Raw genomic sequence first — 25,128 nt, forward strand, 5'->3', positions numbered from 1 at the left:
AATAAGTGTTTGGGTTTTCTTCTGAAGACTGAGAGATGAGGAAGTAAGGTACATGAAATGGGGTTACTGGAAGAAGTGGAATAACTGTTCACAGTGACCACAAGGAGTGTAAGGCAGGAAGTCAAGGGCTTCAGTTACTGCATAGGGTATTCTAGTCAAACACTAAGAAAATCTGACTCACAGTTGTATCTGCAAGGCAGCACTGCCAGTAGTTGAGAGCTGACATGTTCTGTGAACCTTCTGCTTTTGAAATACTTGGGGCTTTATGGAACAGAGAGCTTAGGGCTTTGTGGCTGTTTATTTATTCATCTCGATAACTGTCTCCATAGGTAAGCAAAATTTTCCTCCTCTTCCTGTTTCCCTTCATTGCTAGTTCTCCTGCCTGTACCATGTTTCCAGCATAATTCATCGCTTAAGCCAAACTTAAGTGATGGGAAGAAGGAAGATTGGTTGTTTGTGCTTTTCTGAAAGGAAGGATAATTGTAATTCATTGGTGCAGGCAGGGCACCATTAGCTCTTCTTTCTTGTTTAACCACTGTTCCTTACAACTGGCTTATAAAAGCTGTTTTATTAACTGTGCACCTAGAGCTGATGCATGGAGTAGGAACTGTTTTCTTACTGTTTTATTGTAATCTGTATAACTGTGTCTGCTGATATCAGTTGATGTTTGCTTTGTAAAGTGTTGCAGAAATCCAGAGTATCTGTTTTGGAAATTTGGCAATATCTCACCTAGCTTTAATATAGTTAGACATCATCTTAAAAGATCTGCACTTGCAGTTTTCTTCTGTGCAAAAGCAAGGGATGCTGAGTCTTCAGTGAGCCTAAATCCAGAGCAGACAATAATTTTTCTCAGATTTTTATGAAACTGGCTTTTTTAAATGGCACCAGTACAAAGCGCACACAAGTATTTACACAATGAAAACATGATACATACCTGCCTTACCGCTACTTTAGGACATCCCATAGGTGATTTCTTTGCTCATGTGTTGGCATTTGGCTGGCAAGCGGCAGAAGAGAATTCTAGAAGATTTAATCTGTAATTAAAGATCTTCCAAAATTTTTTTGCAAGATTAGGGTGTTGACTCCAAATGCAGTGACAGGCATTTTGCCAGCTGTTGGTTCAGTTAGAATCCTGGACTGGTTTGGGTTGGAAGGGACCTTAAAGTTCATCCAGTTCCAGCCCCCTGCCACGGGCAGGATGTCTTCCGCTAGAGTAGGTAGCTCCAAGCCCTGTCCAGCCTGGCCTTGAACACTGCCACGGATGGGGCAGCCACAGCTTCTCCGAGCAGTTGGGTAGGCACTGCTGCTGAATGTCGTAGTGGTGTATGAAACTTGAGTGTATTTTTCTGCCTCAAAAGCATTTAGGAATCCGAAAACCGTTAAAGGTTTGAATAAAGTGCTGGTGATAACTTTTCATTGCAGATTGGATACAGTCCTTTACCGCAAGTGTCAGGGAGATGCCTCCCGTCTCTGCCATACCCACGGCTGGAATGAGACTAGTGAGCTGATGCCTCCAGGGGCTGTTTTTTCCTGCTTGTACAGGCATGCATACCGCACAGAGGAACAGGGAAGGAGGGTAAGTGCTCCACTTTGATAGAAAAGCTGCCCTTGTGTTTGGAAGTTGGACACACTGTGTTAAAACTGCCAGAACTCACAAGCTACTTAAAAACATTTACCTGTAAGTCATAGTTGCACTGCTTCAGATGCCCAACTCCTGAAGTATGTTTTCTTGAAGATGTCTGTTCTGGTAAGACAAAATAGCCAACATTAAGATGTGACAGTTGCCTGCAGGGGAAGCTGTGTTGACAACAGCTGCTGTATGTCTGTTTACACACACTGCGTAGTCCTCTCCCTTGTCTTTCCAGAAGAGTGTGATTCCTTGCGGATAGTTAGCATAGCAGCAAAATTGGTTTTATGCAAAGAGGAGTTACAGGCCCAACTTTCCTAGGCTGTTTCTAATTAAATTTTGATTGGTGTACAGCTTCAGATTATATCGCATTAGATTCTTTCTATTGATACAAAGCATCTTTTCAGTTCTTTGGAGAATACTGTGTGGGTGAATGTGCTTATGCTGGCTTTGAAGAAGACAGTAGGGATCCGAGTTGCTGCCCTTCAGTCTGGAGATCCACCATCATCACATTTGTTTGGTTCAGGACTACTCGTTACAAGTTTGCTGCCCTCTCGTGCCTTTATCAAGGCACTCCCCTGAAAGCGGCTGGGTACTCGGTTCCATTTCTTCTGGCACTGTAGTGTGCACAGCCCCTAGGAGCTGGTGGGTTTATACAATTTCCTGGCTTACAGATTAATTTCTGCAGCTTGATTAAAAACATCTTTTGTGGCAGAGGTCAAGTATTGATTGAAAGCATCTTTCTTTAAGGAATATTTTTTTTAATGCAGTTTCTTAGTCTGCTGAGTTGAGACTATTTTAATTTGGTTTTATGTTTGGGCTGACCAAAGGAAACAATAGCCACCCTGCAAATTATCTATTAGAGAAGAAAAGGCTTTTGAATGTTTTTTTTTTCCTTGTGGAAAAAGGACTAAGGGAGCAGCTGTCATTTTGAAATTTAGCCTTTGAAAACAAACTCACCCAGTGCTGTTGCACAAACTGTTAGGTGACTTGCAGTGGTTTGCATTTTTAAATGTATGAAGTTTTCAGCTTCGACCAGTGCATTTAGGTCTCACAAGCACCATACCAGTATCTCTTGATTTTATACAACTGGTTTCTTCCACAGTCTTGCAAATGCTGGCTCTGATGTGTGGCAGTAGGGATTCCTGAGAAGAAATTATAGCTGTTCTATATTGTCTTGTTCTGGGCTTCCCTTTTGGTATTGAGGACATGAACTGTTCTGACTTCTCCAGAAGCAGTCTGTGCCTTTGAACCAAGGGGGCACTGCAGCAGATGATCTAGGGACCTGCTTTGACATCTCATTTCTAAAGCAAAGTGAAAGTTTAAGAATATAAAGCTTCTTCTGGTGGAATGAAAGGACCCTCCATCCAAACTAAATTATTCTTTTGGAGCCTGAATCGCTTGTGGCGGACCCAGCAGGCCTGTGTTGAGCATTACAAGACTTCTGTGCTTTTTTGGGATTGCTGATGGCACTCATGGTCACTCTCAGTATCTTACCTGACAGCATATTGTTTGTATTGTGTGGATTTGGAGACTGTATGCTGAAGGCTCTTCCTCCTCTTTGCAGCTATCACGAGAGTGCAGAGCAGAGGTCCAGAGAATCCTCCATCAGCGTGCTATGGATGTGAAGCTTGACCCAGCCCTCCAGGACAAGTGCATGATTGACTTAGGGAAGTGGTGCAGTGAAAAAACGGAGACGGGGCAGGTACTGCACACAGTAACACTGCTACTCATGTAGCTGGAATGGTGGGAAGGGCAAAAAGGGTGTAAAGGGTAATATTCATTAGCTGAGAATATATTAAAAATGAATGCAGTTTAAAACATCTACACTAGAGGTGGAGGTGATATGAAGAAGCTTTGCACCTACTGCATGGCTTCAGTAGGTCAAATGTGTAGTGAAATGAGAAGAGGAAAGGGGATAATTAACACAAAGAACTTTAATGAAGCAACCCCACCCTGACTCTTACTTGCAACACTCTTATTATAGGCTTGACATTTCCCACATAAACTTTATCCCATTTCCATTTGGCAAATACTGACATGCTTCCTGTGTTTATGTAGAACTAAAGTCTGCTGCTACTTAACAAAGTTTCAACAAAAACTTTCAAGTAAATCACTGGTTTCTTGTAGGGAAGAATGGCAGGGAAGGAGCCATTCAGCAGCAGGCAGTGCACCAACAGTAGAGCATGCACCATTGTCTTTTTGAAGTGCCCATCATAGGTTGTAGTTTGGGTTAACAAACTTTATTAAGGTTAGGCAAAGGGAAAACTAAATGTGATATTCTGGAAGTGAAAGCATGTCATACAGCTTTTGAAAACAAGCAATAACATCCTAGACCAACATTCTAAATCACCACTACTTTCTGGGAGTGCCAGTAGAAGAGTTGGGGTTAAATGAGACTTAGGACTTTACTAGGAGGGGACAGTGTCACATGTGTTACAATATTTCAGGCCCACATTTTCAGCTTGGATTCTTGGATCACACACTAAAATGTCTGGTTTTGTAGGAGCTGGAATGCCTTCAGGACCATCTTGATGACTTGGTGTCTGATTGCAGAGACATAGTGGGAAATCTCACTGAGTTGGAGTCTGAGGTGAGTGGTTTTCAGCCTGGGAAAAAGGGAGTAGTTTAGCATATCTAGTCAAGTGTGTCATTTTGATAGTGATGGGGATAAAAATACAAGTTAGAATAGTGCACAGATGCAGCTCTCTGGGGATCAGACTGACCATCCTTTTTGCCTCATGCAGTGGAATGTTTCATGGGGGTCTTGAGAAAGAGAAATTGACAACAGTTCAGGATCTTAGGCTGGTGTTGTAATTTCTCCTGCTTAAAAAATTGGTTATGGTACCAAAGCTAAGAGTTCTTGCACAGATAACCCAATTACCTTTAGTACAAGTCCAGATATGTCATGAGACTTCATTTCTTGGTCTTGCTTGCTAGTAGTTTAGAGAACCATATTGCAACTTCCCTCCCCCATGCCCAAAATTTTGCAAGAAATAACTGCCAGATGCATCATTACAGCTTTTCAGTGAGGTCAGCAGCTTTACTTACTTTATGAAGCTGCATATAGAATCATAGAATAGTTAGGGTTGGAAAGGACCATAAGAGCATCTAATTCCAACCCCCCTGCCATGGGCAGGGACACCTCACACCAAACCATCTCACCCAAGGCTTCATCCAGCCTGGCCTTGAACACCGCCAGGGATGGAGCATTCACAACCTCCCTGGGCAACCCATTCCAGTGCCTCACCACCCTAACAGAAAACAACTTCCTCCTTATATCCAATCTAAACTTCCCCTGTTTAAGTTTGAACCTGTTACCCCTTGTCGTGTCACTACAGTCCCTGATGAAGAGTCCCTCCCCAGCATTCCGATAGGCCCCTTCAGATACTGGAAGGCTGCTATGAGATCTCCAAGCAGTCTTCTCTTCTCCAGGCCCGAAACTGTTCCCTGTATCTCCTAAAATTTCCTGAAAGGTGAATCTGCATGGATTGCATCTGTCCAAGTCCTGTAAATTGGGTTGGGTTTAACTTGTTACCACAGGGTTTGTTTTCTTTTTCTCAGAACTTTTTTTCCTTGTCCGTTCACTGTGAAAATTAAATATTGCATGTTTTCTGCAGGATATTCAAATCGAAGCCTTGCTGATGAGAGCCTGTGAGCCCATTATCCAGACGTTCTGTCATGTGAGTATCTGTGATAGTGTGAATATCTCTGGGGGAAAATACTTTGTGGGAGAGGTTGGATTTTTAATATTAGTTCTTGATGTACTTGCTATGCCTAAAAGTAAAATCAGAGGTAAGCAGTTGTAAAAATCTTTAATTGGGAAAGAAAAAAAACCCTAAAATAAAAATTCTTAGGTCCATCTAGTGCTTCTGCCATTGTCAGAGCCCTAGCATAAAAGCTAGAGCCTGAACATGAAAATTGCTCTGTGATTGGAAAAACCATTTTTTAACAGTGAGTTTAAAACTAGTTTTTTTCCTGCCTGCAAGCACTGTGTTGAGCCACTCCACTCTGCAGCTGCAGTTTCAGTAGCTCCTTACATTCCCCTAGGATTGAGTAGTTAAATAGCAATGAAGGCATCTAACTGTAATAGTTCATGTAAGCACTGAGTCTGTGCAGGATGTTCTCCTGAATCTAGAGTGTGCATGTACCTGAGATGGTTCTTTCCTGAACTATGTCTATGGATCTAGCCGTTTGGTAGAGTTGGGTGGTGTACGTCTAGGGTGGTCAATTAATGCTGAGGGTAAGCTCACAACAGAGAGTGGGACTGTAAGTTGTGTTGTTTCCTGGTCACTACAAGACCATAAAAATCATGACTTGTAAGAGTAACTCATTTTTAAGCCTTTCATTTCTTCTTCAGGAGGTGGCAGATAACCAGATTGATTCTGGGGACCTGATGGAGTGTCTGATCCAGAACAAACACCAGAAGGAAATGAATGAAAAATGTGCAATTGGAGTTACTCATTTCCAGCTGGTAAGCAAAGCTTTTCTCTGCTGTAAGTGGGAGCCTGCTCTGTTGACAGGAATTTGCTGATTGTGAACCCCCTCCTGCTTCAAGATTGATTTCCCACTGTATTTAAAGTGCTCTTGTGAATTCAGACAGTTGTACTTTCATGCCTGATCATAAATGGTCCCTTCTGGGAGAGATTTATTTTCAGGCCTTCCTTCCTCCCTGGTATTGGTAGATAAGGTCCCAAATTCTTCAGCAGTGCAGCATTCCCCTTGCTTTCTCATTACTAAGTAGTGGACAAAAGCATTTGCTGATTGATTGATTCAACAAGCATTCTTTCAGCAGCACTTTCCATTTGCTTTTTCCTCCAAGTTACTAAAGTGGGGTGTTGTTTTTCTTCTCCTCATTTCTGTCTTGCAGGTTCAAATGAAAGATTTTAGGTTCTCATACAAGTTTAAAATGGCTTGCAAGGAGGATGTGCTGAAACTTTGTCCAAACATCAAAAAAAAGTATGTAATACCTGACCAAACAGCTATCTGATTGTCTAAATATGTAATAAAATTACAGGATATTTTATGATAGGACAGAAAGTGCTGGATTTCCTTTAAAGGCTGATTGTTCTGTGTGTTTTCCCTTAATTACTGTGTTCTGCAGATGCTTAAGGTAGAGGCATTGCCTGCCTGTTTAAAATTACTTCTGCTTTACTCTTGCATACAAGCCTGTCGTCTTTATTTTTCTTGCTCTGAAAATAGCTGATGATTACAGTTAATTGACTGCATGTCTCAAGATGTTTTATATCCTCACTAGATTGTCTTCTAAGATGTTCTACTGTTGTTCCAGTTGCTGATCTGGGAAGGGAAGATCTCCCCTTGTTTTAGCAGGTTTATTCATTTCAGTGTAAGGTGTTTTTTAATGGCCTGCTGCAATGATGTAAGGCTAAATTGCACACAAGGTCAACCCTGTTCATGGCTAGCAAGACTGTTTTCATTTTGTGATAGACATGCCCTTCCCTTAATGCAATAGGATTGCTTGCAATGCCATGTATTCACCTTCATTTATTCCTGAGGTGAAGTAAAGATTTTCTGAAGTGCTCACATGCCTTGAGAGCAGAAGTCTTGCTTTGCAGGAATGTGGTGGGGTTTTGAGTATTTTCCTGTCCTCTGATCTAGACTCCAATTAAATAACATCAGGTTTAGGTTTTAATTGTGGTCCAGTTACTCTACACATTGCTGTGCATCTGTGCTTACTTATAGCCTGGTACAAGTAATTCATGTTGTATTTGGATTCTTGGGGTGAGTTTCTCTGATTTGGTGGTCCAACCCCAATCTTGGCTGACCTAAGTGAAAGGTGTATGAGTAAAAATCTGTTTTCTTTTCCACAGGGTGGATGTTGTGATCTGTCTGAGCACAACTGTGCGCAATGATACTTTGCAGGATGCCAAGGAGCACAGGGTCTCTCTGAAGTGCCGCAAACAGCTGCGTGTTGAGGAGCTAGAGATGGTAAACATTCATGAAGCTCTTGATGTGCCTTCTAGCGAGGTCATGCATTTAAAGGTTCCTGGTTTGTCCACCCTGGGGGAAAAAAAAAAAGGAAGTTCATTTGTAAGATGTATCTAACTAATCTTTTCTACTCTTTCTACAAGAGAATTGCCCTTCACAGTGAAAGTAATGGTTGTCTGCTTTAATGCCTTACATACAGTCTCGTGAAGGCTAAGGCAAGCTAAATGGTCATTGGAATTTCAGCTAAAAATGATTATATTTAGTGTTAGGTAGCAGTGTGCTACCTAATATACATGCTGATGGGTTGAAAGTCCTCTAGGAGAGAATAAAAGCTTCATTTTGTAGACTGAGGAAACAAGCACAGATGAAGCAACTCGACGCCAGCTGCTCCAAGTTGCTCAGTGGATAAATAGGAGTAGTGTTTGTTCTGGTAGGCAAGGCTGCCTCTCAGCTTCCGGCTGCAGTGCTTACAGCAATAAACTCTTCAGGTCTTTGTCCAGTAGTTACTGTTTGAGTGTTAAAGCTTCACCTTAAGTAGACCCATATCAGAAGAGGCAGCAGTCTTGCCTTTGTATCGAAGAATTCAAATGTTGGTTGGGCATCACTTAAAAGCGGGAAACTTCACTCGCATCCTCCAGATCACCCAATAGATGGGTGGCTAATAATGCCCTTTAGCTTTCACATGAAAAGATTTTAGCTGTCTTGGACGTTTGTGTTGATGCCTTCTTAGGAGGAGCAGTAGGAAAATTTTACCATCTATAGAATTTGGTTTAAACCCTTTCTTCATTGTGAAAAGTCAGTGGATGAATTTTCAAAGTTTATTTTCCACTAGCATCACTTCTCACACCCAAGACCCTTAAATTCAAAGAAACTGGCCTGCGTGTTGTGAGAGTTGCTGTTTGTGAGTAGAGGGCTCTATTTAATAGATTAACAAAGTAAAATAGTCTTCAGAATAATACTTAAATATTCATACTGTAATTTATCCTGCAGACTGAGGATATCAGACTTGAACCAGAACTGTATGAGGCTTGTAAAAGTGACATCAAGAATTACTGCCAAAACGTGCCCTATGGCAATGCTCAGGTAATGCATTTTATTAATAATTTACACATCTAATTTGTACTTTCGCTTCAGAAAACCTTTGAAGAACACTTTTGCCCCTGTGAGTGCAGCTTTGGATTTTCAGTTTGATGTCACTGAAGTCTTTTGGCAGTGTTTGGGAATGTTAAATGTTTTGGGTTTGATTGTGTTGGGTTTTTGTTTTGGGTTTTTTTCCCACTGATTCACAAGCATTAATAGTGGGTGAATGCAGTGCTGTGAGCACTTCATTCTTCAGTTAATGCTAGTTTAAACTATTAGCAGCTGGTTACTGCAAATGTTGCTAAACATTTCTTAGGCATTAATGTCTGCAAGATGAGGTGTGGGGTTTTGAAGTCCAGGTGACTCTCTTCATCTCATTAAATCTTAGTGAGTAAAGATGAGCTTAAAGCAAGTACTGGAAATAAGTGTTGATAATGACTTTTGATAAAATCTAGGCATTGGGAATGTAACTGCACAAATCAGGTGAAGATGGCCATTAGGGGAACATGTAGCTGTGGTTTTTCTGCAGCATATGATGGAATCATGTCAACAGTGTATTGGTTACGGTTGTAATACTGTGTTATAGATTATTGAATGCCTGAAAGAAATCAAGAAGCAGTTGAGTACCCGCTGCCACCAGAAGGTGTTTAAACTGCAGGAGACAGAGATGATGGATCCAGAATTGGACTACACACTCATGAGAGTCTGCAAGCAAATGATTAAGGTAATGGTGGTGTGCTGATTTAAGAGGGTGAGGTTGGAATATAAAAGCTCTGTCAGTTTTAAGCTTCTCTTTAAATTTTACTTCCTCCAAATACCTGGTCAAAGTCTTTGCACTAATATATGTCTCCCAACTGCCAACAGAATTGAGGAGCAAGTCTGTGCTGAGGCTTATAATACAATTTTCATCCAGTCACTTTGGATTTGGATTGGCTTTTAGCAAAGGTGAAGTTACGATTACAGAGAGGAGTAACTCTTACAGAGATTACAGAGATTACAGAGAGGAGTAAACTGATAATGCAGCCAAATTTATACAAAACTTAAAATCAGAAATGCTGGCTTAAAGACTTAAGATGGTACCACTGGAAAGCAGCAGTGACTGTTGATACGAGGCACTCTTTCACAGTAGTCAGAATTGCAAGCTCCAGAACATTAGTCTGTATGGTCTGTATGCAGGAGATACAACAGCTTTGTTTTACACCCAGAGAATTAGTTTCTAACAAAAGAAAATTAGTATCTTGGTCTGAACTTTGGTTAAGCTGGTTCACTTTTGACTATCTGATTCCGGGTGGGAATGGGCAAATTATCATCAGTGAGCTCTTCTCTGCTTTCTTGTTCTGTATGATCTATCTTTGTCCTGGCTGTTATTCATGAAGTCTTTACTTGTCACTTTGTCCAGCCAGCATTTACACCGAACAGTAGTTTGTGTATAGATCTAAAAATTCCCTTTGTAGTTTCTGAAGTAAAGGGGAGTTGGGTATGAGACCTAGTTTGGTGGGTATTTCATGCAAAGTGTTCTGTAACTTAAAAATAGAAAATAAAGGCCAGTTGCTTTTGATACTGCCAGCAGAGGCTGGTGCCTGGAAGTCAGGTGAGACTTTATGGCTTGTTCCATAAGCAGAGATGTTCATGCCCATGGGCAATTTATAGAGTAGTGCTGTTGTTTATTTTTTTTTTAACAGGTGTTGGGGCTAGTGAGTGTGTCTGTGTACCTCTGGGTAGGGCAGGTTATTCTCCTCCATTAATATAGTTGGTTGGAGCTCTTATTTTCAAATGCTTAGTGATGAAACTTGGAATATTTTTGTTGGTTTTCTTTTTTTGTAGCGGTTTTGTCCAGAGGCAGACTCAAAAAATATGTTGCAGTGTTTGAAACAAAACAAGAACAGTGAAGTAATGGATCCTAAATGCAAGCAAATGATTACCAAGCGCCAGATAACACAGAATACGGGTATCCTTTTCTAAAAAAATGCTTAACTTTCTTGAGCTGTTGAGTGGTTTGTATGGCTGGAATAGTATTGTTTTGTTCCTGTGAGAGTGGTGAGGCCCTGGCACAGGTTGCCTGGAGAAGCTGTGGCTGCCCCATCCCTGACAGTGTTCCAGGCCAGCTTGGACAGGACTTGGAGCAACCTGATCTAGTGGAAGGTGTCCCTGTCCGTGACAGGGGGTTGGAACTGGATGAGCTTTACAGTCACGTTCAACCCAAACCAGTCTGGGATGCTGTGATTCCTTCATGGCTGTCAGTGCACACACTGACTTTATTCAGTCAAGTTCTTGAGGGTCAGCAGGTGCTATTTGATCTACTTTATTCCTGAAGCTCTTACCTCACAAGTTAATATTCTGTTGTGGAAAAACACTCTTTTCCACCCATAATTAAATTCATTGGTGGTACAGTGTCATCCAGGAAATTTCTGTTCAGTCCCTTTTGGAGTGTTATGTTCTGTAGTGTGAAGATATGTGTACTCTAATTAAGTTCTGTCATCTTTCCCGGTCAGATTACCGCTTAAATCCAGTGCTCAGGAAGGCTTGCAAAGCAGACATCCCAAAATTCTGCCAGAATATCCTCAATAGAGCCAAGGATGATACTGAGTTGGAAGGGCAAGTCATCTCATGCCTGAAGTTGAAATATGCAGACCAGGTAAGTAGAGCTGGTGCATGCAGATGAGAAACTGCAGGATTATGCTGAGCAACAGTTGTTGAATCACACATCCAACCCGGGTTTGTGGGTATTCCATGTATGCATCAGGCTGTACATAAGTGAGTTTTTAGGCTCCTGTATAAATATACAAGATATACAGGTTAAAATGCAAGGTGATTGATTTATGAAAATAAAGGTCATGGAGTAGGTTAATAAGTTTCTCTGCTTAATAGCGTCTCTCTCAAGACTGCGAGGACCAAATTCAAGTGATAATCCAGGAATCAGCTCTTGATTATCGGCTGGATCCCCAACTCCAGATGCACTGCTCTGATGAGGTAGGAAAAGTAGCTCCACAGCTACTTTTTCAGGGTGAAAATTCCCTTAATGTAACAGATTTTTGTTTCTTAAAACATGAACTCTCTTGATAATTAAAACCCCAACAAACCCAAATCCCTTTGCCCTGCTTCTAGCTAGTCAGGTTCTCTGCTTGTGACACTCACTCAGTGTGCAAGAATGACAGTTTCCTGTGCTTCATTAAATATGAAACTAACTTTTTCATCTGGGATCTCATAAGTGCTTGTGACTATGGGAAAATACTGCTTTCCTGTTGTTATAAATAAATATGTGGTAGTTCTCTGATGTTGTCAGCCTTAACTGGAATGCAGTCAGATATCTGAGCATTTGCTTTTGATAGCTGAATCAGCCATACCTCAAATATTCCTTATTTCATCTCTTAATGTTATTGCATTTCCTTTCCTGCCTTTCTTCTCAGTACACTAGGGCTGACTTCATGCTGTTGGATTTCAAAAGGTGTGCATTTTGCATAAGCCAGCCTGCATTTGGCTCTGGGAATCTGGGAGGGGTGAAGGTATCTCATCATGTGTTCTCTAGCTGCACCCAGTTATGAGCTAACATATTGAGGCATAAATGTGCTAAAGGGAAGAATGATTGTTGTGAGCTATTTATGTTTAAATACCTGCTTCAAAATAGATTTCCAGTTTGTGTGCGGAAGAAGCAGCAGCTCAGGAGCAGACTGGGCAGGTGGAAGAATGCCTGAAAGTGAATCTGCTGAAAATAAAAACTGAAATGTGCAAGAAGGTAAGGGAAATAAATTGCTCTAAAAGTCACCCTATCCCTGCAGAAATCTGTGAATTTTTATTTTTTTTTCTTTCCAGATCACAGCCCATGCCATGTTCTAGGTAGTATGAAGCCAGAGCTCTGCAAATTCCCTTAAGTGTCTCAGTTTTGGCCTACAGTGATTCAATTCTATTTCAAATTTGCCAGTGCAAATTGTGCTGACAATACCTCCTTCACAATTCCAGGCTTGGATCTTCTCTTAATGATGGCTGCCAAAGTTTCTTGTTACTAATCTTGTTATCTCTTGCTGTCTCCATTGTAGGCTTCCTGAGTGCTGGGAATGGCTTAGGCTCTGGCTGTAATCAAGGGCTGTATGAATTGCCCCATGGCTATAGCACCTTATTTCAGTTCTGCCTGAAGTAACCCTGGCATATTAACTTTGCATTTTAGATAAAATGGATCTTTTAATGACCATAACTATGGTAACCCTTATAAACCAGGCTGTTAAACCCACATTCATAGCCTCATCCAGGGACAGTTTTTTGTCACAGTGCTGGATTAAAAAGATGATGTATCTTTCAGAAACACTAAGCAGTATGAGTTTTGTTCTCTCTCCATTTTGAGATGCAATTTCCCCCTTCACAGGAAGTGCTCAATATGCTGAAGGAAAGCAAAGCAGATATATTTGTTGACCCAGTACTCCACACAGCCTGTGCCCTGGATATCAAGCACCACTGTGCTGCCATTCCACCGGGAAGAGGACGCCGTAAGTGCTTGTTCTTTATTTGTATAACTTCTCAGTCCTGGGAGCCTTAAGTGGTATTTTCTTGCCAGCATTATCTTAAAGTACAAGATACTTCCACCTTTATTACTTACCCACTTGGTGGGTAGTATGGTGGAACATCTGCAGAGGCAGTAGATGTTAATAGAAGGGGGGTATCAAGAGGCAGTCCTTCCTGGTGTCCAAGGTGGGACCTTTTCTTCAGTCCTGATACAGATCTGCAGCCTTAGCTGCAGATTTAATGAGTATATTTTAAGTTCCATATGACTGCTGACAGTAGTGTGTGATGCAAGATCTATAACCCTTCTATAAAATCCTTCCTTGGTGAAGTCCCATTGAAAATGAGCTCTTAATACACATGGGCTGAAATACATGGACTCATTTTCAGTGAGGTTATGTCTCACCCTGTATCAGCTTCCCACAAGATAACAGCTCCTCAGCTTACTTACAACAATGTTACATCGGACTGTTCCAGAAACTTCCCTAGAACTAAGCTGCTTGTTTTACAGAGGCAAATCAACTTCGTTTCCCAAGATTCTTTCTTAGCTGATCCCTTTGGTCCTTCTTTCTTTGTGTCAGTCTTTGGCCAAGGTTGGCTTCTTTGTTTCAGTATTTTTGACAAATAAAATCAAACTGAAGTCCTTTAATCTTTTTTTTCCTTCTCTGCTTACACATACCAGTTCTTTCCTTTTGAATATCACAGAGGGTGGGTAATCCTTACTACGCTTTCTAAGATCACATAGCAGCTAAAGGCTTTGAGACTTCATCAATTGTTCTAAGGCCTCAAAGACTGAGTTCAACATGGTCAGACCTCTTGTAACCTCATTTATTTGTTTCTTAACCCATTCTTTTTCTGTTTGAGGTCAAGCTCTTGCAGTTTCTTACTGCTTTTATGTTAGCTGTCTGGAAAGTATGTATGGCTGTTTAAGGAAAGGTAGCGGGGAAACAGGGGAAAGATTCTGAACTTTCCCATATTTCTGAGTTTATCTGGCATTAAAAATAGCAGCCAAGTATTTCCCTGATCATTATCTTTCATTCTGGTTGCTGAATGCCTTTCTGAAATTCTGGATATCCTTTATTTATTCCCATGTTATCATAATGCTTTTGATGTGTCTTCTGATGTGTTTATGCTGAAGATAAGCAGAAGTCTGAAGCTTCTGAGGGAGAGGGATCTGCCTCTGGGTGTTTGAACTGACAGTTGTGTTTAAAAAGTCTGGAGTTAAAGTTTGCAGTCTATTCTCTGTGAACAAAATACCTCTTCACTGAAAAGCAGCAAACATCGAATTAGGGATTATTCAAGTAAAGCAGCCTAAGTATAAAATACAAAGTTTTATACTGGTCTCTCATGAGCATATGAAAGAGCTTATGAGTTAGCCAAGCCGCTCTGTAGGCACCCAGAGCATTGTGATCCCATTTCCTTTTCACAGGACTGTTTGAAAACTGTGGAAGTAAAACCTTTCCAAAACATCCTCTTGATGAAAAGAAATTCCTAGGAAATCTAAGGAGATAACACTGATTTTTTCCTGAGCTGAATTTGATTTTGGTTCCCTCTAAAGGACAGTGGCATTGAATTTAAAGTACAGCTCATTGAAGATGCAGATTTACAAGACTTTATAAATAATTGGATATGTACTGAAATTTGTTTTTGGAAGCTGAAATTCCTTGCACCTCAATCTATTCCTTGCACCTCAAAACCAACCTCAGAACTATTAATCATGGATCTTAATGAAACTGCTAGCTTCAAGGGTACAGCAGGACTTTGTATACAGCCTGTTGGGCTGGCTGGTCTGTTTAGAAAGCTGTGTAACCACCAGTCCTAATTGAAGTGGCCCTTTCCAGCAGCTTTGCCTGTAGCATGTTGTTGAAGCCCCTGTTTCTATTTTGTAATACCATCTTCTGTGCATTACAGAAATGTCATGCTTAATGGAAGCTCTGGAAGATAAACGTGTGAGGTTGCAGCCTGAATGCAAGAAACGCCTTAATGATCGTATTGAAATGTGGAGCTATGCTGCAAAGGTATGTACTGCATTTCCCTTCTCTTTTTGCGTTGGATCTTTCTGTTGCAAGGCGTTAATGGAAAAACTTCAATTGCAATGAAATTCTTGTCCCTGAAGGAAGTTTAATATTTGAGTTTGGTCCAAAAAAGTTGAAATCAGGTCTTTTTTGAGCTTGTTACTCTCTCAGCAGACTCCACAGTGCAGAATTAAACTATTTTTTGTGCACCCAGGGCTTGGTCTCCTGTAGAGATGGTCTGGGGCAATATAATGGGCTCAGGAGAGCTTTCTGTTATGAATCTATCTGCTGAGCAGCATTTCCTTCAGATGAATCAGTACAGGCCTCCTTGTTTGTGGTTCAGGCCAAGGCTAATGATGCCAGTAGGCAATAGCAGCATCAGGGACTAAACCTGATAAATGTCAGGGCTTAAGGGTTGCATGAGAAGTGCAGCTTGGTTCATTTATTCCCTTCTCACCTCCAGGTTGCCCCAGCAGAAGGCTTTTCTGACCTTGCCATGCAAGTTATGACCTCTCCGTCCAAGAATTACATACTGTCTGTGATCACAGTCGGCATCTGTGTACTCTTCCTCATCGGCCTGATGTGTGGACGCATCACCAAGCGGGTAACAAGAGAGCTCAAGGATAGGTAGAGCCTGGATTGCCTGCTGAAGAAATGCCTGCCCAGTGCCCAGTTTTGTACAGCCCTCCTCTGTATAGTCAACCAACCCCCTCTTGTGAGAGGAGAATAAAAAAACAAAACAAAAAAAAAAAAAAAAAAAAACAAAACAAAAAAAAAAACACCCCAAAAAAAAACCACCAACAAAAAAATTAGAACAGCAACAGGTGTTGGCTCAGTTTTCCCATCCTGGATCTCATCCACAGCATCTACATCCTATAAAAGTTTGTGTGCAACATTGGCAGCCCAGCCAGCAGCAGCTTTTGTTACTTCTCTGTTAGCAGACTCTCGTTTACCTGCCTGTAGACAAGTCTCTATTGTACTGTTGGAACTGCCTTCACTCTCCAAATCAGACTGATATGACCTGCAGCTGAAGCAGTTTTTAAGTCAATTTTTAAAGACAGACATATACCTGCACACTGACTGTATGATTTAGGTAATGGTTCTTACTGAAATCTAGTCATCCTCTGTGGCTGGGTAAAGTTGAGGCAGGAAATTAAAGGGTAAATTGCATCTTATACCATAGTTGGCCTTGTTTTGGACATCTTGCTCATCTTACGTAAAGCATCTTCAGAGCATAGTCTTGGACAATCTAAGGACACCAGTCAGTGGTGTCACCTTCTAGTGAATATCTTGCTTTTGTGACTGTGGAATTTTTTTTTTGGTTTTTTTTTTTTTTTTTGGCTGAGAAGATGTCCTCCTTTTCTTTCCCTGCCACACTTGCAAGATAGAATAAAATACTGACCAGGACCAAATACTCACGTGAGCTGTGCAACTTGTATTTCAGTGGATTAAAGACACAGTGTAGACATGTGGCATGTAGAGCCTGTCAGGAGTGCACACTGCTGCTGTCAGTGGGTATTAAGTGCCCTGATCAGTCACTTGGTCAACTTTTTTATTAGCAATGATGCAGTAAAATTCTAACACTCCTTTTATTTTATCTTGCTGCTGCTAAGCTGTTACCCTTCCACATTAACACACTATAGATGTTGACATGCAGGTAATAAATAGAGTGCTCGGACAGTGATGGAGAAGGTGACTGAACACAACCTGCTCTGTCTGTAAGATGGTTACTTATGAATAGTGCAGTGATTTGTAACTGGCCTGTCTGATTGTCATGCTTTGAATGGTAGCACTGAAGAGTGATTTTTATTTCCACAACTATAACTGATAGTGATGGCAACTGGCCTTTCGTGGAATGTAGGACACAAGTGCTGGTCCAGAAGGCCAAGGAGGAGTGGATGGGAGGAAGATAGTGTCATATAGAAGTATAGAAACATCTGGATCTTTAAGGGAAGTAGCTTTGACATTGTTACCGTCAATGTGTGCACTCACTCTGTGTATAGTTACTCTTCCACAACCTGATACTCAACACCTGAGAGTCCGTGGAAGGTGTTTTAGAAAAGCTGCACCAGTAGTTGTGGCCTATTCTTACCATCACCTTTGTTCCTTAAGTACAAGGGGGCATGGAAGTCATAAAGCACAGGCTTTGGCTGAAACATGGTATTGGAGGAGTCAAGAGGTGACTGCACGAGAGTCCATGTGTACAGTAGGAGATACTTTATTCGCCTTTTAGATGTGCTCATGTGCGTGTGCTGCGGTAAAAATTGTGTGCCTGGAACTGTCCAACCTGGGCTGACGCTCGAACCATGACTTTTTCTTCCCGCATAGTGTACTGCTAGGTAAGACCTGACATTTCCAGCTCTCCACAATGTTCTGTAGAAGAACAGTGAAGGTGGTTTGAGACACTATGGAGCGTGGACCAGCTGATTCTGATGATGCTGCATGTACAGAATGGCAAATACAAAATACTGTGAGCTTTTGCTGCAACTGAAGCTTTTTGTGTATGTACCTTCATCCCACTCCATGAATGGACAGCAAACTACTAGTGATACGATTTTAGACTTACTATGCCAGTGGGTCTTTCACAAACACTTCTGGCTTTATATCAAAGTATTATGAACACAAGGCAAGCAGTAGTGAAAGTCTGAGCAATGAAGGTTCAGTGGAGAATTAGTGAGTGGTAGGATTGTGGTTAGGCAGTTAGGTAGAACAAAATTAAACCTGAAATTTTTCTTTTCACCCCTTTTCCCTGTTGCTAACAGCTTAACTGCCCTCTGTCAATGTGAAATGGAGCAGAGGAGGGATGGTTGATCATGTCTCTCTCAGCAGCACAGGTATATAACACGGAGGTTAGTTCAACAGCTATAGGTGTGTGTCACTTGACAGAGTGCTAGAATTTCTGCTGTAGAGATGAGTGTGTTCACAGAGCTGCTGGCAAGGGAAGCAGGATCTGTGTCCTTGCTTAGCACAAGCCCTGCTTTTTGAAGTGTCAGGCATAATGAAGTTGCTGTCAGAGGGCTTTTTTTAAACTGTTGTGACTCTTTGAAGAGGCGTATTGTAACCTGATTAGCTTGAAAAGTCTAATTAGATTGCTTATTGTCTAGAAATAGCATCTTTCACTAAATTCCAAAAGACATTGCAGTGAAAATTGTAGGTTTGTAGCCATAGTTCTGAATGTAAACTCTGTTTAGCTCCAAAGGTGACTTTCTTTACTTTTAGATATAAGGCTTGCTGGGTGGGGTTTTTTTGTGTATTTTAATTTGGAAAAGGTTAAGATGAGGGTACCTGGAGTGGTGTGTTTGGCGTCTGTAGTCTACAGCATTGGTCTGTGGTTGACAGTGTTCCTGTCTGTATCAGCAGGCTCACCTGGGAATACAGTTTCAGTGCAAGCACTCTGGGATGGTTCTGTAGGTGTGTGTCTGGAGGCCCTCTGAAGCAAAGGTAGAATACAGAATTAATTTCTGCACAGTTCCCTTGGTGTTCTTGTTCACTGTATGTGCACAGACCCACCTTCTAAAGTTGCAACACTGGCAGAGGGCCCATGAGCACTGTTAACCTCCTCACGTTTTAATACGGGGCCTCCTGCCACTGCTTATAACCAGATTTGCTTTTTTTGTGACTAGAAATCTACCACTTCCAGTCTTGAAACATCATCCTCCTTCTATATCTAAAAATCTGGAGGTCTCAAAAGCACAGAAACCTACACTTACAAAAATAACCTGCTGGTGGTCTTGCAAACACATCATCTCACCTGCAGGTATCAGTTTTCCATGGCAGGGAAAGAAGTAGCTGTAAGAAACACTGCTGTTGCCTTGACGTTGAGGAAGCCTATTTAACTTCTCAAATCTAATTGAGAGTGCTAGAAATAGCTGTGATCCACCAAAAGGAGAGTGTTGGTGTGGCAAAAGCTGGGGTACCTCTTTCTTTTGGTGGAGGCTGCCTTCCACAGAGTGCAATTCAGGAGGTGCTTGGTTTGGGATTTTTTTTCTCTTTGTCATCACAAAACCTTCTTTTGGAAAGTTTATCCTGGATGTAGTGATGCTGGCTGGGAGGACGGCAGGACTGGATGACTGGGATCTAGCAAGGTGTACAGCATTCTGTTCCCCTTCTGCTGCTGCAGGGGTTAACAGGTTCTGTTTCCTGCATGGTGGCATGTGTGTGAGGGGACTGTGCATGATCATAGAATAGTCTGTGTTGGAAGGGACCTTCAAATCTCACCAATCCAACCCCCCGGCAATAAGCATGGCATCTTCACGTAGATGTGCACCTCGTTCCTCCACTCCTGCTAGCAAATTAGTATTCATTGTTGTTGACCTTTAATAAGCTTATTTATTTTTTACCTAGTGGGTCTAATCAAGTCCTTTTGCTGAGTTGTAACTAGAGATTGTCTTGCCTTGCTTCTCGCTGCTGGAGTGTAACTCATCAGGAATGTTTTTCCTGCCCTTCGGGTGCTGGTCAGGCCAGTTGAGTTGAGCACCTGTGTCTGCATCACTGCCAAGGGCTGCGAAAAACCCTAATGAAGCTGAAGTGATTCTGTAACAAAATTTAAGCCTTTCCCCAAGAACCTGACACTTGAATCCATGGGAACATAATCAACCTTGCTCAGATAGAATCCACAGTAAGTGCATTGTGTTAAAAATAATGGAAAGGAGTGAATGTCTCAAGTACAGAACTGACTCTGGGTGGGCATAGAGGGAAGAAACGCAACACGTGAGTCCCATCACGCTGTAGAAGAATTGTGTCCCAAGTTGGATGGTGACTTCTGTTAAAATCCAACTGCATTATTTAGTTGAAAGGAGATTGTAGTACCTTTTTTTTTTTTTTACTTTATCGGTTTTGGTTTTTTGACAGAAACAGGTAATTTTGAAGTGTTTTTTGAGTGCATGAGTGGTACAGAACCAGAACATTTCATCTAGCACTTGTGTCCCTGTTTAAAACACATCTCTGAAGGCTCAAAATATCTTTAGTGAGAGTGTGTTCTTAACTGTGGGGCTCCCGACCTTCCGGGCAGCTCCCAGGTACATTTAAGGCAGTCTCTGCTCAGGGGCCAGACCAGCCTCGCTTCCCCGGCTTGGGTGGACAGAGGGGATCCGAATCACACCTGATCAGGAGAGAGTTGAGCTGGCACCGCTGCTCCTCCTGTGCTGGTGGGATCCGGCGTCCACCCATCGAGTGCCACCGGTGTGGGGCAGGGAGTGGGAATAATGTGTTGCCACTCGCTGGCCAGGGGCAGATGGCTGTTTTCTCCTTCCACAACACTCCAATTTCATTCCATAGCTGACCGAAAGCAAAAGATCCCTTCCTGGCATCTCCCAAATCCCACCTCACCGCCTCCCTGTGTTTAGTGCGTTGGAGCGCTGGTGTAGCTCTTGCCTTGGGGAATACTGAGCTAGGGCAAAGGGATGCTCATGCTGAGGTGATCAGAAGCTGGGAATGACATTTGTGTTGGGCTCGGCAGCATCCCAGAGAGCTGGGAGCCAGGATTTACGGGAAACCAAACCAGACGCAGTGGGGATCCCTGTTGTACAGCAGAAGCTGTTTGAACTTAGTCTCTTTCTTAATTATGATTTTCAGATGTGATATTAACGAGACCTTTTCTGTACCTTGTTTCCCCTCGCTGTGTATAAATCCCAGCCACTCCTTTCGGGTTGTTTTGGGTTTGGTTTTCGTTGGGTTTTTTTTGTTTTTTTACATGTCCATACTGTGTAATTTTGAAACGTTACCGAGATTCTGAACATAATAATAATAATAATGTGCGTTCTTTTTGTTTGTTTTCTGTACAGATGAAACAGGAGAATTTAATAAAAAGCGTCTGCAGGTTTTTTACTTGTTTTGTCGTTTATTCATGAGGGGGCGCGCTCCTCCCCGGGGGCGGGGCCTCGCTAAGCCGCGCCCCCTCCTTCCCTCCTCGGGCTCCGCCCCCCTCCCCGGGGCGGGTTACGGGGCGCGCAGGGGCGGGTTGTCGCGCCGCGGCTGGCGGCCGTAAAGCGCGGAAGGTCAGTGCGTCTTCCCACCCACCACTGCTTCAGGTGAGCCGGCGCGGCCTCGGCGTTCTCCCGGCCCCACTCCTCCTCCTCCTCCCCCCCCCCCCCCCCTCCCCCTCCTCCTCCTCCTCCTCCTCCTCCTCCTCCCCCCCCCCTCCCGCCTGCCCCGCTCGCCGGGGCCGGGAATGCGGCGCAGGAGAGCAGGCCGAGCCCCCCCTTCCCGTCCTGGGGACCGTTGCCGTGAGGGTCAGGGCGGGCAGCGCGGCGGCCCCTCTGGCTGTGCCGTCCTCGGGTTCGTGAGAAGGCACCACCCTGCATCACGGTGTCAGGGACATGGGCTGAGAGCTTGGTGGTGGTACCGCAGTCAGCGGCCCTGGGAGGTGGAGGGGGAGAGCTCAGGGTGCCGGAGAGAGCCTCTGCTGCTCACCGCTGTGCTTACTGTGACCGCACTCTGTGTCCTGCCTCAGGTAAAGGCCTGACAACGTCGGTAACAAAGCTTGCTCGCTCCCTGTTACCCTTATAAAAGGGTTCAGAGCATGTTCTGTGCCTGCCGGCTTGCACTGCTCTACCTGTTGTTGGGGTGACAGCGTCCCCAGTGTTATTTTCCAGTTTTCGTCTGGTTCTTTGCTCATTGTTGAGATATGCAGATGTCAGAAACAAAGGTATAATACTCTGTACCCATTATACAATCTAAGTTGAAACCTTAATAGCAATGCTGTTGTTGCAGGACTGATTAGTTGCTGTTCCGTTTGTTTACTCACCAGCTTTCCCGTGTTCTATTGGGTGCGCCACATGATGTTTTCTACTGCCAGACTTGTATATAATAAGAGAAGTGGTAATGTGATTCTCATCTGTTTTCTCCTAGAAGGAGTGGTTCTGAGCTAATGTCTGGACACATCTAGGTGGTGCTTCAAGAAAACTGGCAAACAGCTGCCAGGATGTTTCTCCGGTTGCTGTCAGATATCCATTGGCGGGCGGCTAACCCAAAATGGAGAAGAATGACCTGTGCCTGGCAAAGCACCTCAAGTACAGCAGAACCTCACCCAGTTGCCTTGCCAGCACAGGCACAGGTTGTCATCTGTGGTGGTGGAATCATGGGCACCTCCGTGGCGTATCACCTTTCCAAGATGGGTTGGAAGGACATAGTCTTACTTGAGCAGGGCAGGTAAGGATTTCTGGTAACAAAACTCAAGAAACAGGACTTCCGTGCATAGCAGCATCTGCTGCAATGTGTTACTTTTACCTCTTCATCTGGACTTGGACCTGAGGAATAAAATTACATTGAATGTTGGTAACCACACTTTACTGCTTGTTCCAAAGCACAAGGCAGACTTGCAAGGTGAAGTGCATCCCCTGTGCAATTGCACTGGGTTAGCTTTTGTGAAGGGTGCGATTCCCACACAGCCACTTTCCCTCCTAGCAAGATGGGGGAGAAAGCAGGCTGAGAAAGCTCATGGATCAAGATAAAGACATAGAAATATCTTACCCTTCTGCTGTGGGCAGAGCAGACTTGCCGTAGGGAGAATCAGCTTAAAGTAATTAAATAGTAAACTTTATTTCATGCCCGTTAAAATAGATTCAGGTTGTGAGAAACAAAACAAAGATTAAAATGCCACTTTTCGTATCCCATGCTCAGCTTCACTCCTGCACTCCAGGGTCTTCTCTCCAGCCTAAGAAGTGTGTGGGTGACGGGTGGGGTATGATCATGTTAGCCTCCAGCACAGGTCGTCCATGGGATGTGATTCCTATCGGGAGAACTCTGCCCTGGCATATGTTTTCCATGGACTGTTCCTTTGGGAGATACCCATCTGCTCTGGCACATTTGCAGGTAATGTAAAACACACTGCAGCTGGCAAAGATGGACCATTTTAGGAGAACTAAAACTCTGTGTAAATCACCCAGCCCCTGTTGACCATCTCTAGAAACAGGATGCAGTACACATATGAAGTTTTAGGCTACTAGCAAAGCTCACAAGAAATTGTGGGGGATGTGGAGGTTATAAGCAGACATCACTAGAACACCATGCTGTGTGTGGCTAAAGGCACAGGTTATCTAGTTTGTCTGTTGCAGGACTTGGTGCCTGTCTGTAAAACAGCCAAGGCAGTTACATCTTGGCCGAGTAAGAGTCATTGTGCTCTCCTGGGTGAGTTGGATCTGCAGTCTATGGCAGAGTGTGGAGATCCTGTTTAAAGCTGACTGCACAGCTCTTACCTCTTGTTTAGATTTCTGTTTCAGCGGTAAATTTTTGTTGTTTTCATTAAGAAATTTTGGGACATTGGGTATGAGATAGTGCTAAGACTTGAAAGGGTGTTTATTGCAGCAGATCCTAACACCCTAAATAGCTGCTGGGCTGCAAATATTTACTGTCTAATGTACAGCTTCCCATCTGGTTCTGTCTTCAGGAATAATTAACTGTGACTCCTTGACTTTGGTGGCTGGGAAGCAGGTACTATCAAATTCTTTGTAGTTGCAAAAAGAAGAAATTGGGTAGTCTGATGTGAGACCTTGAGAGTGGTGTCCTTTGGAGTGAAATAAGGTGCTAGGCTTCATTTGTAATGGAATGTAATCCTGACTGGCTTGTAGTGGGGTCTGAATACCCCATGAGAGATCTTCATGGAGTTAGACGCTACATGAGCATAGTTTATGTGCCTGCTCAAGGAAAAAGAACAGTATTGCATTAGCAGGAGCATCTTGTGAAGCACAGCTTGGTGAAATCGTGCTTCACCTGTTTTGGTTGTCACCAAGTAGGGATGCACCTTACTCAGCTGTTTCTTTATTGGAATTGCTGAGAAAGTATAGACACCATAGGCTAAAAGCAGTCTTGTCAAAGGCTTTTGTAGGCAACTGGAAAACAGCAGGATTGCTTTAGCAGCAGGAAAGATGACTTGGAAGTATTGTGGAAGCAGGTTGCAAGGGAGATGCTGTTTGTTTTCCCCTGCTTCTGCTGCAGGGAGTTTTTAATAGGTTTATATCTTTACAGTGGTCCTTCACCAATAGGTGGATGGACAGTAGTTTAAGGGACAGTTTAAAAAGGGGTAAGAAATAGGTGTACCTGTCTGGAAGTTACTACACAGTAAGAGGGACTTGTTCTTACTGTAAACGGCAAAGACGGAAGACACAAATCCAAGTTAATTTTTATTTGAGGGGAGTCCTGCTTTGGAGAAACGAAGAATCAGGTAGGCAAGTTGACTTCAGCATAAGGTAGTATTTAATAATATAATAATTGCTTGATGCAGCCCAGCAGTCACCAGTTAGGACTCACAGGACTCGTAGCAACAACATGCTGCCACTATTGCTGCTGCATATGTGCATATTGCACTGCTGCAGGGATCTGGTCACTGACTCATCTTACTTTATCATCATTACTCATCATCAATGCTTTAAAAGTTTCTTTTAAATTTAAAGTGACATTGTTTAGGACTGGAGGGAGAGTCCACAGGAGTAAACTGATAGCATGGTGTGTGAGCAGACTGCTGACCCCAGGAGAAACAAAGACATGAAATGTACGGAACAGGCTGCCCAGAGAAGCTGTGGCTGCCCCATCCCTGGCAGTGTTCAAGGCCAGCTTGGATGGGGCTTGGAGCAACCTGGTCTAGTGGAAGGTGGCCCTGCCCATGGCATGGGCTTGGAACTGGATGAGTTTTAAGATCCCTTCCAACCCAAACCAGTCCGGGATTTGCAGGCCTCAGTCTTCGCTCAACTTCAAAACACTCCTGGAAATTCACTTTGATTTTCCCATCTGGACAGTGTTTAAAATAGTTGGCAACGCTTCCCAGTGACTCCTCCCAACCACTGGGAGGGTTGAGACATGGAGAGAAACTGTGTAGATCCCCACATGGGTGATAGACTAGTCTAGGAATCTGTGATTCTTTGAAAACTTTCAGAGTTTAGGACTAGTTAAAGAGAAATGGTTTTGGAAAACAGTGCATGTTCAAAAGTGAACTAAAGGAATCCTAGAGGCTGTGTTATCCCTCCATCATCC

At 43.0% G+C, this 25,128-nt stretch overlaps 2 protein-coding genes across 5 annotated transcripts in view; both read left to right on the forward strand.

The window, feature by feature from the left end:
• The window catches only part of GLG1 (golgi glycoprotein 1), a 91,131-nt gene extending 70,143 nt beyond the window's left edge, over positions 1–20,988 (forward strand). Inside the window, exons 11-26 of the mRNA XM_065662141.1 lie at positions 1,423–1,576; positions 3,195–3,332; positions 4,134–4,220; positions 5,248–5,310; positions 5,988–6,101; positions 6,498–6,586; positions 7,459–7,576; positions 8,567–8,659; positions 9,243–9,380; positions 10,481–10,604; positions 11,149–11,291; positions 11,525–11,626; positions 12,282–12,389; positions 13,014–13,134; positions 15,059–15,165; positions 15,626–20,988. Of these exons, the coding sequence (XP_065518213.1) occupies positions 1,423–1,576; positions 3,195–3,332; positions 4,134–4,220; positions 5,248–5,310; positions 5,988–6,101; positions 6,498–6,586; positions 7,459–7,576; positions 8,567–8,659; positions 9,243–9,380; positions 10,481–10,604; positions 11,149–11,291; positions 11,525–11,626; positions 12,282–12,389; positions 13,014–13,134; positions 15,059–15,165; positions 15,626–15,793 (1,867 nt within the window). The 3' untranslated portion in view covers positions 15,794–20,988. The remainder of the gene's footprint in view (positions 1–1,422; positions 1,577–3,194; positions 3,333–4,133; positions 4,221–5,247; positions 5,311–5,987; positions 6,102–6,497; positions 6,587–7,458; positions 7,577–8,566; positions 8,660–9,242; positions 9,381–10,480; positions 10,605–11,148; positions 11,292–11,524; positions 11,627–12,281; positions 12,390–13,013; positions 13,135–15,058; positions 15,166–15,625) is intronic.
• Positions 20,989–21,141: 153 nt separating this feature from the next.
• The window catches only part of PDPR (pyruvate dehydrogenase phosphatase regulatory subunit), a 29,045-nt gene continuing 25,058 nt past the window's right edge, over positions 21,142–25,128 (forward strand). For 2 of the 4 annotated variants that reach the window (XM_065662289.1, XM_065662292.1), the window contains exons 1-2: positions 21,154–21,191; positions 22,012–22,311. In XM_065662289.1, the coding sequence (XP_065518361.1) occupies positions 22,085–22,311 (227 nt within the window). In that variant the 5' untranslated portion in view covers positions 21,154–21,191; positions 22,012–22,084. Of the gene's footprint in view, positions 21,192–21,488; positions 21,614–22,011; positions 22,312–25,128 lie in introns of those variants that run through there. The other 2 variants (XM_065662291.1, XM_065662290.1) reach the window with 2 other exon arrangements.

This window comes from Lathamus discolor, chromosome Z (genome assembly GCF_037157495.1).
Source record: "Lathamus discolor isolate bLatDis1 chromosome Z, bLatDis1.hap1, whole genome shotgun sequence".
Lineage (NCBI taxonomy): Eukaryota > Metazoa > Chordata > Aves > Psittaciformes > Psittacidae > Lathamus > Lathamus discolor.